The sequence below is a fragment of the Cetorhinus maximus genome, chromosome 6, assembly GCF_964194155.1.
Source record: "Cetorhinus maximus chromosome 6, sCetMax3.hap1.1, whole genome shotgun sequence".
NCBI lineage: Eukaryota > Metazoa > Chordata > Chondrichthyes > Lamniformes > Cetorhinidae > Cetorhinus > Cetorhinus maximus.
Window position 1 is genome coordinate 24,553,678 of NC_135884.1, and position 14,482 is coordinate 24,568,159.

Below are 14,482 nucleotides of genomic sequence, written 5' to 3' on the forward strand. Positions count from 1 at the left end.
GAACTTATAAATCTGAAACAAAACCAATTTAGGATACCTAAAGAAAGCTGTTTTCTACAATTATGTTGTAAAGCAGGAAGATTCCTGAAAGGGGTTTTTAACATTTGCAACAGGCAGGAGGGAGGTTAATTTAAACAGCACTAATTTCTCATCTCACTACCCATCCGTAAACAGAAAGGTGTTTTGATTTGTTTCTTTCTTTATAAGTGGTGGCACATTTCACAACCCTTGGTTTTGGTGCAATCCAATTTTCTATTGATAACCCCACTACAAACTCAAGATAGGATGAACTCAAAAGGTTAGTTTATTTGCACACACTAAAAATATGGGAGAAGGGTTCGTAACATTGCCTCCACACTTAGACCATAAAGGGAGGGATAGAGAAAAGAAAGATTTACAGTACAGGCACCACAGAGAAAATAAATATTGGATCACATGAGTTCCAGTGTCCAGAACATAAGTCCAATGAGGTATTCACTCGGAGATCGGTGGGCTAAAAACCAATGCTGCTAGTCATATGTTAAACAGCAGACTGAGACTATGCAGTTAAGCAAAGCAATATTACTTGTTGCACAAACCGAAGGCCCATGTCACATGACTTCCACCTCTCCACCATCTTTGACAAAGGATTTGTTCCATTGTCTGGATTCCAACGACTGATAAATATCTGAACTATTAGGAATTGAAAGGAAGTTTATGGGGCCTTTGTCTTAGCAGACAATCCATTTCCTTCTGGCCAGCCTGGGTTACTAAATGCAGGTGGCCTTTGTATAGCTCTATTTGAAGTTGGGCCATACAGTCTACACAGGTAGTTAGTGGCTCCTCAGAAATAATGAGGAATGAGTTTTCCTAAAACTGTCAAGTGGCTTCTTTTGTTAAGAGGTCACAGACAGACACAATTTCAGCTATGTTCAGTTTTAAAATTTTAGAAATAGCGATGAGCATATTTATATATCTTTTATAAAAAGATACAGTGTGAGCTCTTAAACCCTCACAAATGTAAATATAATTTTTTTCAAATGCTACGCTTTTACTTTAACAGAAACTTTTAATACATATTTCTAAGATAGAAAATATTAATTTTCTAATCAAATTGCTTTGTAACTCTGGCTAATGACTATTAAATTCATTGAATTAATTGTTTGTTTTTGAAGGCTTACAAGGTTTACAAGGTATGCTGAAAAATGCAAACAAATAGTATTTTCTTGACGATTGAATAGGAAGATGATTATTAAATGGTTGGCAAATCTAACATTCAAGTGATCACTTCAGGCTGTGTATAAAACTGAATTGCAGCTTAGTTACATTTGGAAAAAGGCAAAAAACAAAAGCTGCAAGATACTTAGCTTTTCCTTAATCTCATTCAGTATAGTGTTGGGATCGTGTTCAAAATCAGACAAGTTTGATTTATTAAATAGTACTCTTAAAATAAGGTTAGCAGACCTGATGAATGGTGGTTGCATATAAAATACAGCTAAATATATTTTGAAGTCATGCTGAATTATTAAACTACAGAATCATTGAGAAGTAGAACCAAATGCACCAACTGTAATTGACTTATCTTTTCTAGGAGAACATCAATATCTGGAAACTGGAAAACAAATACTGGGTCAGCCATGCTCGAACAGATTGCCATGACAGAAAGGTGGGTACTTCACTGATACAAACAAAGAATCATACGCCATACAAATATGTTCTCTGAGGTATAAATATATGTCACAATATAGCTCAGCGCACATTATTTCTAGATCAGTTTAGTAATAATGGGGCCAATTTTATGGTGTAGTGCAGCGAGAGAGTACGGTATTATTATAACTTAAAATGCAGATCCTTTGCACATTTCCTACAGGGCTGCAATTCTGATGTCTGGTATGTTGGAGTGCCTATGCCCATTCATGTATTAACTTCATTAAGACCCCAGATTTTATACAGAATATTTAAATGAGCACCTCACACAACCTACATAGTTCTGCCAGGTTTGCTCTTCCTCTTTGGGTGCCTATTTGAAAGCACTTTTCCATTGAGTCCATTAAGGTTACAGTTGTGCCCTTACCATGGCAAGTTTGGTGGCAAGAGGGTATTTTATTGGGTGGGAGATTGGGACTGCATGACCTTCCCACCTCCACCCCAACTAAGGCCAGGGTAGGAAGGCCTGTGGACAGCCTTCCCACCCCGCCGTCAATGAGGCCCTTAAGTGGGCAATTAATACCCACTTAGGCGGATCATTCCAATAACCACTGATACTAATCCAGTAGTGGGAAGGGGGTTCACCATGGAGGGGGGGACCATGCAGGCTTCTGGGGTTGTGTTCCTCATTCAAAGGGACTCGGTGCCTGATTGAGAGCCCTTGCATCAGTAAGGGTGAGGTCTACTGAGAGCCACCCCTCTGTTCTTGCTGCTGAACCCCCCCCCCGGAACCCCTTTCCCATGACCCCATTCCCACAACTCCTTTCCCACCATCTCTAGCTGGTGATCGAAATTGCTGGCGTCTCCACAAAACTCCTGACTTTCTATCAGTTTTCATTTTAGTACAGTCATTTTGTTATATATTTTTCTTCATTTTTTCAGGAACATCTTTTTTTCACTCCTGACGGTAAGTTTGTTTTTAAAGTGTCTCAATTCCAATATTACACGGTCGAGGTAGAATACGTTTGGCAAACACCAGACCATATTTGTCAACCTAATAATATGCTTGGCAGATTGTTCTGGATTAGCAAGGAAGCAGTTTCAGAGCTTCACTATCTCTAGCAAGAACACCCACCATGATGTTGAAACATAAGGAGGACACTGTCAGTGTTGTCAACATCATTACTGCAGTTATTGCCTAGCTGTAGGTCATTCCTGCATGAACTACAATATCAGCTAAAATGCTGCACACACATGCAAATAAGGTTAGTCACAATATAACAGGCAGAAGACTCAGAGAGTGCAAGCAAATGTTATAAAGCACGATTTTCAAAAATGGAAATCTGGCAGAAACGACATCCACTCATAATTCCTTACTGTAAGATTTCCTGCATCATTCTTGCACGGTTAGTGCCCTGAAAACAGTGAGGTAATTCTCTCTATTAGCATAATTCCATTATTTGTACCTACTTGTGTACCACATGAATCTGTACTTTAAAGGAGGAAGTAATTAGAGAAGATCATTCAAAATAAAATATCCTCCTGTATAGATAAATTTGATCTTGCAGCTGATGCCTGATTTCTGTTGACTCAACTCGAAACATTAGCCGGGGTGGGGGGGGAGGGGGGGGGATTTCCCCTCGTTGGGCAAGCACGGGGGGAAGGCCCGGGAGTGGCTGCCCAACGGTCCACCGCCCGCGATCGGGCCCCAACCACGATTTCACGCTGACTGGCCAATTAATGACCAGCCAGCATGAAACGCGCGCTGATAAGCTCAGCGCTGCCAGGGTGGGGATGGGAGGAGCGCGAGCATTGAAGTGTGCACATGCATGGGGGTGCGCTCAGTGAAAGCTCCCTAGAAGGCACAAAGCTGCTTCAGGGAGCTGAAGATTTTTAACCTAAAAAATAAGGAAATCATCATGTCCCCATGTGTGACTCTGTCATATCAACAGGGACATGTGGAAGATGAGTTTCAAAAATTTTTGTTGGTGTTTTTTTACTTATTGTCTGAAACCCCAACACCTTCATGGATGAGATTTCGTTAAAAATGCAAAGGCCGCCTGGCCTATTCGCCCACCCACCAACCAAACGGTTGGACGGGCAGCGAAAAATTCAATTTAATTAATTGATTAAGGGCCTTAATAGGCCTCTTAATTGTCAGCAGACACACTGCTACCTCCCGCGTACGCCTGCCGAGCAAAATATCACAAGAGTGCGTGATGACGCTGGGACACTTACCGGACGTCATCGCACACCATTTCACTCCCGTTCGGGTCGGGTGCGCACTCGCCCGCAGGATGTAAAATTCTGCCCTAGGCTTTTGTAACAGATGGGAAAGAAATTTGAAATTGTCTCCTACAAGATTGGAGTTTTTATAAATATTTTTAACTTCCCTAGTTGGGAAGTAGATTTCATATTGAATGTACTCTTTCATCTACCTATTTTAGCATTGACAGGGCTTTTAAATTTCTGATTGCAGGCTATACCATAGTGTCTGAACAGTGACATAATAAAATGTGGCTGCAGTAGGCCGAATCATTGGTAATCTGAGGGGTTGTTTGGGATATCTTCATTAACATTCCTGCCATACTATCACACTTGATTTACTTCAATGAGAATACTTGTGAATCTAACAAATCAGCAAAGAACAATGGCAAAAGTTCAAATGGTAGAAATTATTTAAAGAATAAAACTTCTTGAAACTAACCTGAGCAATTATTTTGTAAATTTTGATTCTGCACTTGACAACACTAGCTATTATTATCCAGAGGAATATCATTAGAGATTCAGATTCATATCTATTACAATCTTCAAAACTATTCTTTTTCAAATGGTTAGAAAAATGGTTTCCTTAAACTGTCAGGTTGCATAGACAAATTGGTTTGACCAGACTCCCAGAGAACTTGACATAGCCACATTCACATCAGATTGACTAGGTCACTTCGCAATGCATATACACACTGAAACCAAAGGGTACATGGTATTAGACACAAGAAGGATTTACAACTCCAACTTGATTTTCAGGGAACCTGTATGCATTTGAATCACGGGATCATAAGGAATACACTGATAGGTACTTAGTTACGAGGGTATCATGTCAACGGTCTCTGGAACCAATTCTAGTGTCCTCAAATCTGAACATGTCAAGCCCTTAATAATAATAAAGGTAAAGACTGAATCTGAATTTGAACCAACACTGTTGCTTTCTCTGAGAGTGCGTTAACCTGTCTCATAAATTCATTAATAAGAAGAAGGAAAACTGCCTGTGAAGGGTCCCTACCGAAAACATTCAAACATGTCCTTGGACTAATTCACATTCCTGATAGTAAAGAACACTGTGTGCAGAATTTTAAAGGTGGCAGAAGAGAAGGTGTGCACCACTTCCACTCTCTTGCTTTTTGCTGGTTCCCATATGATTCCAATTAAAATTTAAAGTGTCAGCAGTGCGCATGGGAGATACGTGCGATCACACGACGGGGAAAGCTTTTCAGTGATGAAACCTGCCATCAGCTGACAATGTAGCAGCTACAGGCAGGCTACTAAAGAGCTTCCTGGACAAATAGGGAGGCTCTTCATCACCGCCGCAACTTTCCTGCCCAACTCCATTGCCATTAACATAAAATTTATTAAGAGCACAAAGGTGGCATGAGAGTTTCTCAGGTTTAAATTTCACCTGTAAATATTTCACATTACGTTGGTTTCGTGTGTTAAGCGGGTGCCACGAGATTCTCATGCGCTGCTAACTTTATCATGAAACTAGGATGTATTTACAAAAAGTTTTACTATGAGCGTTCACAGCACACAAATCAATTACAAGTAGGAACCTGCCACGGGTCAGTGTGAGGCCCATTTGCCACAAACATGCTGCCGAATTAATCTCTAAATTTGAACCCACTATTGGGAAAGTGAAATTTCAGCTCCCGCCTAATTAAGTCACCCTGCCTGCCACATTTCTTGCTTTTGCTGGCCCCAATAAAATCCGCCCCCCCACCCCCCCCACCTCTATGATTGCAAAGAGCAAAGCACTACATAATAAAAGGCACTACTATGAATTAAAGTAGCTCTATTTTTTCCTGTTTTGCTAGTCTTATGCATTAAATCATTTGCTATCTTAGGAAATGTTGCAGATGCGGAGGAAGTCTGTTGGGATGTGTAAAGGGAAAGATATGTGAGGTTATTAATAGGAAAGAATAAACAAAGGAAGGAGAAGAGCAAGTGGTAATCAAGAATCTCAACTACTGACTCCTGTCACAGAGCAGGGATAATGGGGATGAATGACCACCAAACAGGTATATTGTAAAAGTGAAAACTGGCGGATAACATGCAAAGCTCATCACAGCAAAATACCAGAAAGATAACTGCTGTGAAAACAGCTAAATGAGGAGAGAAATGACATAGGAAAAATGCACACAATAAAGGAAGTCAATGGGAGAATTAAAACAAAATTGGAAATCTACAAGAACAGAAATGCTGGAAGTACATACCAGAAGTACATGCTCATATGGCCTACTCCTGCCCCTATTTCTCATGTTCTTATGTCCTTATGCCAAGTCCACTAATGCCCATATGTTTTCACCTTTTGTTCAGTCCTATTAATGGACTCACTTCTTTTTTAGTTTCCAATTCTACAAATGTTGTGCACCCAAGGTGTTAACCTGCCTTTCTCTTCTTAAAGATGCTGATGGACCTGATGCATATACCCAGCAATTTTGTTTATATTTCAGGTTTTCAAGATGTGCAGTGTTTTTCTTTTGCTTTGTTTTTACTTTCTATGAACTCTCCGCCAATAACCACGACCCAACTGGGCTTAGGGACCCTGACATTCGTACCAGATGAGGGTACCAAGACTGCATTTTCTGGCAGTGAAACTGGCAGCGCAATTTTTCAAGAGGCAGCCACCTAATTGGCCGCCTCCACCTTTGCCGTCCTATTAAGAATGGCGGCTGGGCTCTGATGCTGGCAGGCCAATCAGGTGGAGGTGCCCTTGCTGGTCAAAGCTGAAGGGCTGCAATGAAGATTCCTGAAGCTGGTAGGGTCATTGGTAAGGAGGGGAAACCACTCCGCAGGCCAACACACTGATGAAGACCATGTGGTCTTTTGCCCCCATGGACCTATCGTTGGGATCTGAAGCCTGCCTAATGGCCCTTGGCCTGCCACTGCAAGGCCTCGAGACACTGGTGGGGTTGCTTCAATGTCAGTTAAATATCAGAATCAGCTCAAAATAATCCTGAAGTGGGGCCTTAATTGAAGTACTTGGCTGCCAGTCTCCATGGAGCAGGCACCAATACAGTTCCCAACTCGTCCCTTCGGGAATGCATCATGCAGCCATCCCAACATGTTGCTCTGCATTTTTTCCCAGCACCACCCTCAACCCGGTTTTCATATGCCAGGAAAATCCAGCTGAGATTTACATTGCTGCAGTTATAACTTGAAACAGTGGTCCTGAATTTGCTCCGATTTTCTGTTGCACCGCTACCATAAATTTGCCTAAAGTGCAGCAGAAACCCTGTTTCTGCTTCTGCTATAACTCTGGTGATATGGCGATGTCTTGGCAATCTTATCCACCACAATAACTTGGAAACTCAGATGGGGCATAAGGAGTTAAAGAACAGATTGACAGACGATTAGCATATGAGAGGAAATAGATGTAACTGTTTAAGTTCTTGTTGATAGTACATTTTTAATCAAATAGGCAAAAGTGGTCTAGAAGATGAGTTTGTAGATTGCTCCAGGAAGCTGTCACAAAAACAATGTGTTGTGGAACTGACTAGCGATAAAGCTACCTTGGTTCTAGCATTGTGTAACGAAGCATGGTTAATTAGTAGTGTCATAGGAAAAGATCCACTGCGAAATATTGATCATAAAACCATTGAATTCCATGTTAAGTTTGAAAGTGATATATTACAATCAATACAATTGGACTGATGCCTTGCGGCTTGAGGGCTACAACTCAGATGTGTCCTGGGAGGTGTTCCTCAGTAGGATTTGGCCAGACTGCAATGGCGCTGCAGGTAGAGAGTGGACTAATCATGCTTCTCAGTTGCACGTGGAGCGTGCCGACTCTCAAGTTCCAGGGCGTCTTGCTCGAATCTGCTAAGCTGCAGGAGGTTGGGCTGCCCTCCGCCTCTATGTGCCCTCTCTGCCTGGTTATGGCTTGTCTTCTCCTGAAAGGACAGAGGAACATGAAGTAGCTAAAGTAAATGTCGGTCCCTTAGATGCAGAGACAGGAGAAATTATCATGGGGAATGATTAGTCCACTTCCCTACCTGCAGCGCCATTGCAGCCTGGCCAACCCCAGCTGAGGAACACCTCACAGGGCACATCCAAGTCATGGCCCTCGAGCCACAAGGCACTCAAGCAGCCAGGGCTCACACCCTTGTCCAGCTTCGGTGTCATTGACATTTGGCACTCATCTCTAGTACCCCTGAGGTCCACGAGGGGTGGCCACACTTCAATACTTTTGTACACTGACCCATGCCAACAGGGTACTTACCCTTCCTGAGCGCAGCAGGTCATTGAAGCATTTCCGGCACTGCACCCATGTGCGCCGCACCATGTCATGGTTGCTCACCATTACTTCCACCTCCTCCCATGCCCTCTTGGTGAGGTGCTGTGGCTTCCTCCTCCTATCTCTGGGGACAAGGGTGCCCCAGCCACCTGCTCCAGGAGGACCATTAGACAATCGTCAGAAAAGCGGGGTGGGACCAAGTGCCTACCCAACCTGCCCTCCTGTCTGCCATATCCAGCCGCACTCAACTCCATTGGGAATGCTGAACACTCATCCTTCTGTGGCAGCCTTCCGGGGCCTTAATTGGCCCACCAGCCCTGAAATCGCAGTCGGCAGCCGATCACGGGCAGTGGACCATTTCCTGGCTGCTCCCAGGCACACCCACTGTGCCTACCCGACAACCTCAAAATCCTGCCTATAGAATATAAGAGTAAACAAGCCAGGAATACAAAAACAGATTGTAAGCGATTTTATAAGTATATAAAAAGGAACAGGGTAGCTAAAGTAAATGTTGGTCCTTTGGATGCAGAGACAGGAGAAATTATCATGGGGAATGAGGAAATGGCAGAAAAAGAGAGAGGTTACAAAGCGATAATGGACAAGTTAAGTGAGTGGGCAACAAGATGGGAGATGGAGTATAATGCAGGGAAGTGTGAAGTCATTCATTTTGTTCATAAGAATAGAAAGGCAGCATATTTTTTAAAAGGTGTGAAACTTGTAAGTGTTGATGTTCAAGGAGACTTGAGTGTGCTTGTACAAGGAACACAGGAAGTTAGTATGCAGGTAAAGCAAACAATTAGGAAGGCAAATGGCATGTTGACCTTTAATGCAAGGAGATTGGGAAACGGGAATAAAAAAGCCTTGCTATAGTTGTACAGGGTTTTGGTGAGACCGCATCTGGAATATTGTGTGCAGTTTAAGAAAGGTACAGCGAAGGTTCACTAAATTGGTCCCTGGGAAGAGAGGGTTGTCCTATGATGAGAGGCTGAGTAAATTGAGCTTATTTTCTATACAGTTTAGAAGAATGAGAGATGATCTCATTGAAACCTGCAAAATTCTGAAGGGGCTTGATCGGGTAAACGCTGAGAGATTGTTTCCGCTGGTTGGAGAATTTAAAACACCCGAGCACATTTCCAGGATAAGGGCCTGATCATTTAGGACTGAGAGGAGGAGGAATTACTTTACTCAAAGGGTGGTGAATCTTTTGGATTTCTCTACCCCAGAGGGTTGTGGATGCTCCATTGTTGAATACATTTAAGGCTGGGGTAGACAGATTTTTGGTCTCTCAGGGAATGTAGGACATGTGGAATGGGCAGGAGAGTGGAGTTGAAGCCCAAGATCAGCCCTAATCGTATTGAAGGGTGGAGCAGGCTCGATAGACCATATGGTCTACTCCTGCTTCTTTTTCTTGTGTACTTGTCTATTCGGTCTGTTGGTTTAACTGGACACTGCTTTAGTCTGATATTGCCAATAATTTCCTTGACATGAGTTCAATGTTTCATATATTCTTAAGTTAGATTAAATAACAACCAGAACACCTGGTTCCAATTTCCTTGAAAACCTTCAAGCTGCTAATGGTATCTCATTCTCCAATACTATGTTAGGTAAAGCATGGATAAAGAGTTTTAATAGAGAAAATGCTCTGGTCATGTTTACCCTAGAGAATATCCATAAAACCATTATGAGTTCTTTCCACAGCTAAACATTCAAATAACTGAAAAACATACCATGATTTGAAAGAACATAATATTTCACAATTCCTGCTTTAATTTCCACCCAGCAGTGCCCTCAACCAATAATTCTAAACTGTAATTGTGTAGGATTAAGTTTTTCCAATTTCCTTTCTTAATGATATTTTCTCCTTTTTGGTAAGTGTCTACCAGCTGTCAGCATCACATTCAACGTTCCAGCCCATTTTGCAACTAGGTAAACTAAATTAAAGAGAACTTTATCGGAAAATTAAACCATACGGCACAACAAGGCAAAATTAATTCATCCATATTCAAGCAGAGCATGAGTTGATATATCCATATTCAAATAGCGCACGAATTGATACATGGCTACAACACAGTCGTACTGATTCTCTGAACTGCATCCATTTTGAATTGGGAACCCTAATTAGAATGTGGTAACACTGAAATTTCCCTACTGAGCAGGATTTTCACCATCATCCACTAGAGCAACAATCTCAGGCAGAATTTAATGTTGGCAATGGGCAGCCCGCCCACCAAATAGAAAACCAGTGGGAACCCCATGTCCCTTTTCTCTAAGAGGCCTGAAGCTATGCCTAGGCAATCAGGTACTTACCTGGGCAGCGTTGGGCCTCCCTTCAAATGAAGCCCTGAGCAGGGTGAAAATATGGCCCCCGAGAGCTGCCTGCCAATCAGAGACTGTCAGCTCTCAATTACCGGCAGCGCCACCAGGGGTGGTGGCCATTGCCAGTATTGCACTCGGACCTTCAGGAGGGATTGCCAACGGCTTTCTGCAACCCCCAACCCGATTGCTGGTCCCTCGATCAGGCACAAAGAATGAAGGACGCACCCCACCAGCCCCCAGGCAACTCTGACAGCGTTTGCTGGGTTATCTTCCCAGATGGCGAGTTCCCTACCCACTGCTGTTTAAATACCAGCTGCAGCGACATAAGGCCTTTAGGTAGCCCTTAAATGACTACTTAAGGGTCTCAATTGGCCTCCAGGTGGGAATGCTGCCTCCACCCTTCTGCTTGGACTTTCATTGGGGGGATTCAGTAGCTGGCAGGGCCTCAACCCTGAAACCACCCATCCAATCAAACAGCCCACCCCCACCTTCAAACTCGGCTCCAATGGTGGGGGCAATTAAATTCTACCCCTCTTTTACTCCCCCACTAAACAACATTCCAATTCTCAATCATTGCCTCAAAAAGTGGCATGGCTACTACTCTGTCCACCATTCATTGCACAATCCTTTTTCGCCCACTAGGCAGCATGCCCAGCACCTGACTTAGCCCTTCTCCAAAAAAAAGCAGCATACCCACCACCCCTTGAACAATATTTCTGCCCTAGGAAAAGCAGAAGGAAAAAATATAGGTGGAGGAATAAAAGAGGGAAATGGTAAGAAGAGGAATATGCCCACATCCCTACTGCAATGAGCAGTATGTTACCTTCACCCTTCTCTCACAATGGAAATTCTAGCCATGCCCAGGAGGAGGAAGGTGTTAGGATGGGATAGGAAGAGGAAGACACAGGGAAGAAATTGCGTAAATCTATGCTAGTGCATTTTTTGTGCGAATCCAGGAACTTCATGCGTGTAATACTTTACAAAGGGGCAGAGTTATTTCAATAAATGACATTGTTTCAACCTATCTCAGAGGTGATGTAAAACTGGCAACAATTAGTTAGATATAAATTTCCTTCATGAAAAATAACAACCCAAGTCATATGCCAATAGTTGCACCAGAATTTTCTAGGAAATTACAAACAATATTAGTTCAAATTCCTCCAAATGCGTATCCCTCTGTATAGCAAGGTCACCACTACAATGCGGGAGACATGTGTATGGGTGGTCTCTTTTCCTGTAGTAGCCATCCTGCTATGCTTCCAGAAGGATCAGTTATTGTGGTGGGTGTGGTGGGGGTAGATTGAAGCAAGATAAATGCATTGTGACAATGCCTGGGTCCCTTGCACATATCCTGTTTCTGTAATCATAGACTACCCGAACATTAAGGGTAGCTTTTCTATTAGTGAATGCTGCTAGTGTTCTGGCGCTCTAATGACGATGTGCAGTCAAAGACACCCAGATGCAAGGAAAGCCAGTCACTGCTGCAAATCCCTAAGCTCTCTCTTATTGGCTGATAAGGACAATGAGGATGGTGATGTACTGGTCAGCTCAGGGAAACAGGACATTGTTAATTTGATTAAAAAAATAGACAATTTGGTTTGCCGTATAGATTATTAGTAGCTTCTGAATCAACTTTGTTAATATGTCATTGGTATGGAGGTCAATGTTTTTTCCACACAGGATTCAGTGAGTGTTGAAGGATGTAACAAAGACAATTAATGTAGAAGGGATCTGGAAGTTTGGAAAACAGAGGAATGCGCAGGTCACTGTGCAATTACCTCATCCTTCACATCTTTTGCTGCAAAGTGTGAAGTGGTCCTCCCTCTTCTGCTGCTTCTTCACTTTCCTCATTTGATAATGCTCCTGCTTGTATGACTCCTTTGACTAATTGTTTCTTGTAATGACCCAGCATTGTGGACTACAAACAAATCAAAATTTAAATTTATGAGTAATTTGGTTAAAAACATGCCATCTATTTGATTCAAAAACAGAATTACCTGGAAAAACTCAGCAAGTCTGGCAGCATCGGCGGAGAAGAAAAGAGTTGACGTTTCGAGTCCTCATGACCCTTCAGCAGAACTGAGCTGAAGGCTCATGAGGACTCAAAACATCAACTCTTTTCTTCTCCGCCGATGCTGCCAGACCTGCTGAGTTTTTCCAGGTAATTCTGTTTTTGTTTTGGATTTCCAGCATCCGCAGTAGTTTTTTGTTTCCATCTATTTGATTGTTGGGCGTTATCTATGCACTCTTTAGACAGCAATTATAGTCATTTTCAGTTGTGTTGAGTGAAATATTAGTATAAATAATTCATTTAGTGGAATCATTGCTTTAAATGAACAAACATTTTAAACCTTTAGATACTTGATTTACTTCCTTAGTAATAATTGTACATATTAAAAATTCAGTTTTAACCAACCTCACTTTGAAGGGTAAAAGAGAAAACTTGTGAGCTAAGCCTTGCTTCCTACTCCAGCTCCAGCTGTTGTGATGGAAACTTTGAAAAGCTTTTTAGTTACAAGTTGTTAACCATCAATTATCTGCACATTTTGAATATCAGGAGGTGGTAACTTTTGTCATTCATGGGCTATGTATTTCTCACTTAATTTTGGTGTCCAGAAAGAACCTTGATATTCAGGAATTAAGGGCAGTTTCTGAAAAGAGTAAACTTGCCGACAATTTCAATAATGGAAAGAACAAGTTATTTCAATCACCATTTCTTCCTTCTTCCCACAGTCTGCTGGCCTATAGACCAATATGAAGAACTATGATCATTACCAATGCAGATTAAAACTAGATAGACTAATTTATAACAAAAATAAAAAGCGCTGGAAAAACTCAGCAGGTCTGACAGCATCTGTGGAGAGAAAGACAGAGTTAACATTTTGAGTCCGGATGACTCTTCTTCGGAACCAGAATAATTTATATTTTGACTGAATAATGGGCTGCAAATAATATCAATTGCCACATTTTCTAATAAGATTATTTATTTCTCAGGCAGCTGCATTTATCAAATGGCACTTTGTGCCAATCTGCAGTCCAGTTAGACAGCTGGTGTCATTTGCCTTTATTGTTGTTTCCTGATTCTCATGTTCTTCCTGCTCTTTGTTCCTGAAGTTAGTATGGTATTAAGGGATGGACTGTTAAAAGGCGTTACAAACTCTGCTCCCCTCCACACACAAACTCCCACATCATTAATACTATGCCACATTGTTGAATGTGGTAGATCCAAGTATCTATATTTAAACAATATAATTATCAAAGTAAAATAATTGGGATTTCATTTTCGCAGCTGTTTATAAACAGTTGTTCAATGATATGCCGACATTATAGTCTCACTAATTATGTTTTCAGATTTAGAGTTTAAAAAGTCACTAAAATATCCAAATCATCCTGCAGGAACAGCCTCTTGGAATTCACATGTGGGCGTGGAACTGAAACTTGCAAAGCAGCCTGTTCCTGCTTGTTTCAGGAACGGAGTCTGCCCAAAAGTTCCCTGTGAATGGCAAGGATATCACTTGAGATAGTGCTCAAGAGCTATAACAAGCAGAAATTAAAATCTTCTTTTAAGAGTGTTTTTTTACAGGTCTGAAATTTTATCCCATGTCACCAGCTGCATTGCTAACATAATGAAACTACCTAATGAGCAGGTACTAATTCTTGTCAGTGCTCCATCTTAAGTTAACCAGTTCAAAAGCAGTTGCATACACCTTCTTAAAAGAGCCACTTCTCAAAATATCTACAAGCAGCTTTGCACAGACAAGCTCAGACAGTGTTCTGTCAATTAAAGCGCACAATTACTGCCTCATCCTTAATTACTTTACTGTCTCTTATTTTATCAAAGAGCCTTTAGGGCCATTCATAACCCTGCCTATCTATTGAAAATCAAACTGGCAGGCAGTTTAAATAGCCGGTGTGATTTACCCACACTCGTAACCTGCTCTTCAGAACAGGCAAGAGCAAAAACCACTGGAAGGCAATTGGATCCTCCTTCAAATATGCAGATCAGGCTCAGATTATGTAATCAGAATCCAG

General features: G+C 41.9%; 1 protein-coding gene across 1 annotated transcript in view; it reads left to right on the forward strand.

The window, feature by feature from the left end:
* Positions 1–14,482, forward strand: part of syn2b (synapsin IIb) — a 433,604-nt gene that overhangs the window by 344,001 nt on the left and 75,121 nt on the right. The window contains exon 8 of the mRNA XM_078543448.1: positions 1,571–1,645. Within this exon, the coding sequence (XP_078399574.1) occupies positions 1,571–1,645 (75 nt within the window). The remainder of the gene's footprint in view (positions 1–1,570; positions 1,646–14,482) is intronic.